We start from the raw sequence: 5,853 nt of genomic DNA, 5'->3' as shown, positions 1-5,853 counted from the left end.
CCCTGCCCTTGTCCCAAGTCCCTCCCCAGCTTTCCTGGAGCCCCTTCAGGCCCTGGAAGGTGCTCTAAGGTCTCCCTGGAGCCTTCTCTTCTCCAGGCTGAACACCCCAACTCTCCCAGCCTGTCTCCAGAGCAGAGCTGCTCCAGCCTTCACATCACCTCCGTGACCTCCGCTGGATTTTCTCCAGGAGCTCCATGTCCTTCTTATGTTGGGGGCTCCAGAACTGGACACAGTACTAAGCTCCCACCACTTCTGTACCCACAGGCCAGGCAGTTGAGAGCAGAACTGCTATCAAAGCCGCTCCTGCTACCTCGTTCAAGCTCCCTGATTTATTTAGCAAATTTTTAAAACCAGCAGATGGATTTACATGGGGGAATCTGATTAGTGGTGGTATTGATCTGTGCTGTGCAGAGCTGCAGCAGCTGCAGAGCAGGGTGAACTGCATGACAATCACCAGCACCCACTCCCCCTGCCCGGGCAGCTCAGCAAAGAGCCCCAGACTTGCTTACCCAGCAGGACCATGCTTATCCTTTGACTCCACAAATTCTTGTCCCATTTTCAGCTTCTCCCACTCTTCTTTCCTGGTTTTGATTTTCCGTGGATTCACATTTCCTCGGTTTGGATTCTCCTTCTTCTCTTTCTAAGGGAGGAGGAATCAAAAAGAAGCCTTAGTTTGCTTTCAACTCACTGGGAATAGGGAGGGCCGGGACAAACCTGTAGCAGTTTCAAGAAGACAGAGACTCAGAGAGAAGATTTTTAATTTACTTTCCTGATGGCTGCAAGCTCCCAAGATCTCCCATAACAAGAAGGTGGAGCACCCAAAAAAGAAAGACAGCATCAGATTTTCCCAGTGCAGCCCAGACATGATGCCATCATTACTCCCTGGCACTATCACCTTGAGGGCAGAGTGAAAGTTCAGTTTCCCACCTCAATTCAGGTGTTGTTTTTTTTTGTCTCTGTGTCAAGCCTGATCAATCTCACCATCACCTCGCTGGTGTTAAGTGCTTTGGATGGCAATATGGAGACTTGTCCACAAAGAACTGGCCTCACTCTCTGTGTTCTAACATGCCCACAATCTCTACTTTGGGATTTTGACTGAAAAATCCTGATCTGTTTGGATATTTAATACTTTAAAGCTAAATAAAGTGTGCTCAAACTGAATCTTTTGTGGTGTGAGTTTCAATATTGGTAAACATGGGTCTAAATCCCCAGGCAAGCAAACCAGCTGCAGTTTGCAGCTTAAATGAATCATGTTATAGAATCATGGGATGGTTTGGGTTGGAAGGAACCTTAAATATCATTTAGATCCAACCCCTGCATGGGCAGGGACACCTCCCACCTGCCCAGGTTGTTCCAAGCCCCGTCCTGGGCAACCTGGGCCAGGATCTCACCACCCTCACACCCAACAATTTCCTCCTCATGTCCAGCTTCAATCTCCCTCTTCCAGTTTTAATCCATCCCCCTTGTCCTCTCCCTCCCTGCCCTTGTCCCAAGTCCCTCCCCAGCTTTCCTGGAGCCCCTTCAGGCCCTGGAAGATACTCTAAGGTCTCCCTGGAGCCCCTTCACAGTTTTGTTAAGCCTCCCACTTGCCCCTAATTTAACAGTAGGGCCTGGTTTTGCACTCCAGAAGGGACATTTTCTCCTTTCTCTGTCCTTCCATCCTAGGATTTATTACACCATCAACACACTGCAGTGCTGGGGCAGTGGGATTTGCACAGCTTCAACACTGAGCAGACCCCTACACAACATCAGAAGTGCAGAGGAGTTTCCAACACAACCTCCTCCCCTGCTGACTGCACCAGTGCTATGTTTGAGGACTACAAACGAAGCCATTATAACCATACAAAGAGGGTGGCATTTGGAAAAAACAAATTAAGGGTATCTTTGTTTTCTTTTTTTAATTAACAAGGATGAGAGTAAACCAGATTAAAAAAATAATTCACTCAATTGTTCCCTAAAGAATTCAAGAGAGGAAACTCAAATTCTGGATAGCAACTTTGGAGTCCAAGATTCATTAACACTTCCCACCTCCTATTCTTCCCTGACATGCCTCTGTTGGCAGAGATTTCCCATTTCCTCACCCTGTGTTTCCGCTTCTCTTTCATAATATCCTTGGTGTCCTGAAGCATTTTCTCTTTCCAAAGGTCAAAGAAATATGAAGGATCTGTGTAGAATTTAAGTGCCTCTTTGCCATCATCCCTGGAATGGGGAGTGGGGGGTGGGGAAAAAACACACAAACAAGGACCAAGTCACACATTTGTTTGAAACCCAAAGAAAACACAAGGCACAACCCAGATGACAGTTTAAATGTCCTCAGTGTGAAGGTCAAACACAAACTCCTCTGGCTTCCATTTCAGGACAGGCAGCAGCCCCATGGCCTCCCACTTGCTCTCCCACTTGGTGGGAGGACAAACGTGGAGGCAAACTCTCCACTGCTCAGCACCTGAAGGGCTCGACTGAACACTCCAAGAGAGCAGCAGGTCTCTCACTTCAACTCCCACTTGTTTGCATTGTGTTTTTGGCATGGAAAAAACAACACAAAACAACCCTCTGCAGTCCAGGAACCCTAAATCAGACCAGCAGTGTCCTTGAAACTCATGAGTGAGCACACACACCCACACCCATTCTCTCCTCCTACTTTGCAGTGCAGCCATGTCTGGCAGAAGACAGCTGCCTCCAGCTATCTGTAATTACTTTTTACCTGTTCAAAAGATATTTATGGATGTGGGCTAAGTCTCTGTATCCTGACCCCCTTTACTTCTACTACCTACAAGATGAAATCCAATTGGGACTGCTCAGGAGAACTGGTTACACAGATATCTCAGCCCAGGCACAGGAGGTCACAGAAAGGCATCTCCAGACCTACAGGAGGCTGCTGCACCCACCTGGGTGAGAGCCATTTACAGATGTATGCTCTGCAGCTTGCACTGCACCTTTCTGGAAAGGAGCCACAGGGCTACAGAGAAGCAGAAGAAAAATGCATCATCTGCACAACACCTAGCATGTTTATGCAGTGCCAGCCAAGCCTTGCCCCAAGGCAGGCACAAACCTGACAGCAGGTAACCAAATACATCATTTTCTAGCTCTGTTCATTTCTACAGCCCCAAAAGCAAAGTTTCAGGTAATCCACAGGATGGAGATTTCCTGATGGATCTCAGTTTAGCAACTCCATTGCCCATTGGAAATGGCTACTTTAAGAAAGTACAAAATGGGAAATGATGTCCTTGGCAGTTTGGGAGAAGGGAACAAGGGGGTGTTGCAGCCATACCTGTAAGGTGTGAGGATGTTGAGAGGTGGAGGAGTATTGCAGGTCCTATAGGTTTCAAGGACAGGCACTGGGAGAGAATCTCTGTCAAAGAGCTTCTGGTCCTGAGTAGTGGAGCTTTTGAAGGCCTTCCTGGTGTTAATGCCTTGCAGGGAGACTGTAAGGAAGAGGAGGGAGCAAGTGAAGAACAACTTAACCCAGGCCAGTTGACACTGAAGATCAAGTAGGGAACATCTGATTTCAGTTGGAGTTCTTGGCATGCTTAGCACTTCTTAAGGTCAGGTTCCCTTTCCCACAGATCCCTGGGGAAACCCAGCACATCTCAGATCATGCTGTGCCAAGATCTTCTGCTGTGTAGACACGGCTCCCTCGGGAGTTGCCAATGTGGTTCATGAAGCCCTGCAACCAAGCCTGGAGAGGTGCACCACCACCAAACTGCTGAAAAGCCAGTTTCCACATGGAGACTTGCTAACAGGCAAACCTAGACTCAGCCAGAAAGGCAACCCACATGAGCAGAATGGTGCTTTTTTTTTTTTTTTTTTTCAGGAGGGGAGGAAACAGTCCCTCTTGGTCCAAGAGAAGACATTCCAACACCCGTTGCAGCCTCAACACTCATTTTATGGCTCCAAACCAACCTTGCTGACTCAATAAGAATCTCTACCATGCTTGGTCTGCAAGGACTGTGCTCCACTCCATTACCTTCTTCCTCTTTGGGATCCAGCTGAGTGACTTTGACTTGCAGGCGGTCAACTCTCTTGACTAGAGCGCTCATCCGAGAGGCAAAGGTGTTGGCTTGAGTAAACAACTCTCCAAATATGTCTTCTGCAAATTTACCTGGAATATTAAAATGCCCACATTACCCTCGTGAGCCACACCAGACCATATTCAGCCTCCCAGCTTGTTTCTTGAAGAAGGAATCAATAAAGAACAAACCATGCTTCTTTTCAAGTTTGGCAGGGTTGAGTTCAACATCCAGGAAGGAAACGCTCTGTTCCACCAAAACCTGACATTTTCAAGGCATCTTCCAGCAATAAAGAAACAATCAAGACATCCTTTCATGTCATTATTAAAGCAACAGAAGAAAAAAGGGTTGACAACACTATACTGGTCTGGAATCTAGATGGGTCTGTGGGTCCTTTAAGATTCTCTGTTGTTCTGTTTATTAAACATGCAAACACAGTTTTTTTATTGCTCTGGAGAATCTCAAGGGCTCCCAGTCTCCAGCAGACCTGCCTCCAGGGTAACTGGCACATATTTACAAGCTCAAAGTACTCTGGAACTAGAGAGCAGACCCAGTCCTTGATCCTAAAGCCTCAGCTCTAACCACAGACGAAAGCACTGACCCTTTTGTTCCTTCAGGTGGCAGTGTCTGAAAAATTGATGCATGCATGTTTATTCTAAAATCAAAACCCAAGGAGAACTTCTCAAAGAGGGATATTCTCTCTGTAACAGCTTGGATTGCCCAGTGGGCTGCTCTGACAAACATCATCCATCGTTTGGACTGTTAAGAGTGCCTGGATCAGGAGCTCACTGCACCACTTAAAATTTAACAAAAGAATGTTCCCTGCTCTTAAGAGTTTAAAATCCATGTATGCAACAAGAGATGACCACAGGTAGACAGAGATGGGAGAACTGGAAGAAAACCAAGAACTTAGTAGTGTCTTTCTGTTCTGTTCTCAGGGTCTTTTTGTTCTGCTCTCAGAGCTAACCCAAGCCAGGGAGCCCTAACCATGAAGAGGACAACACTGATCAGAACAGAACTGGCACTGACAGCAGACACAGGCCCATGGAGTTCCCACTGATGGGAAACATTTCCAGCCACGGCTGTTGAATCCAAGGCTGCTCCCAAAAAGCAGTCTGGTTTCAAAGTGCATCATCATATGGTCAACAGTTTGCTCTGGAATCTGTTACTCCTGAAGATCCTCTCTGACATTCAGGAAAGGATAACCAGTTGGAAACCTAACTTGAACAGCACTTTTGGAAAACCTGGTTGTCTGCAATGTGCCACAGCAGAAAGACAAGCCCTCCTTCCATGAGGGAACAGGAGGGCATCCCCCAAAGCTCAGCTGCACAAACACTTCCAGCTATCTCCACGGACCTATCAGCTCCTGGTTCACACGCTTCGTGCAGTTCTCCTTACACTGCCAAGCATGGGGAACCAGGCAGGTTAAAAATCAACCTCCTCCACCCCCTTTTGGTGGCAACCCCAGCTTGAAGTGTTTGTACAAAGCAAATGCTGAAAGTTAACTTTGACTGACCTCCTCCTTCCACTCTCCTAGACAATACAGATTCCATGTACACTCCGTTTAGGAACCCAACCAGGCTTCTCCAAACTCATGAGAAGGATTTTATTTCTGGGGACCTAAGAGGCAGGTAGCTCTTAAGCAACCTTTGTGTTCAACACTAGCAGAAGACCAGCTCTCCCATTTGACCAAAGAGAGTGAACACTGATCCCATCAACAGCTCAAAAAAGAAAAGTTGCAATTGGGTTTCTAATTCAGTGAGAACTGAAAATCATTGCTGAATCTCACAAGGAAATGCAACAAACATCAGGGAAAGGAATTAAGTCTTTGGTTTGCAATGATGAG

The 5,853-nt window shown here is 46.9% G+C and overlaps 1 protein-coding gene across 1 annotated transcript in view; it reads right to left on the bottom strand.

Annotated features, from left to right (window-relative positions):
- The window catches only part of LOC104391441 (wiskott-Aldrich syndrome protein family member 2-like), a 16,353-nt gene that overhangs the window by 7,404 nt on the left and 3,096 nt on the right, over positions 1-5,853 (bottom strand). The window contains 4 exon segments of the mRNA XM_010000715.1: positions 510-640; positions 2,082-2,199; positions 3,269-3,422; positions 3,965-4,099. Of these exon segments, the coding sequence (XP_009999017.1) occupies positions 510-640; positions 2,082-2,199; positions 3,269-3,422; positions 3,965-4,099 (538 nt within the window).

This window comes from Chaetura pelagica, unplaced genomic scaffold (assembly GCF_000747805.2).
Source record: "Chaetura pelagica isolate M959 unplaced genomic scaffold, ChaPel_1.0 scaffold956, whole genome shotgun sequence".
Taxonomy (NCBI): Eukaryota; Metazoa; Chordata; class Aves; order Apodiformes; family Apodidae; genus Chaetura; species Chaetura pelagica.
The sequence above is the reverse complement of the archived record's forward strand: the minus strand, read 5'-3'. Positions and strand labels throughout refer to the sequence as shown.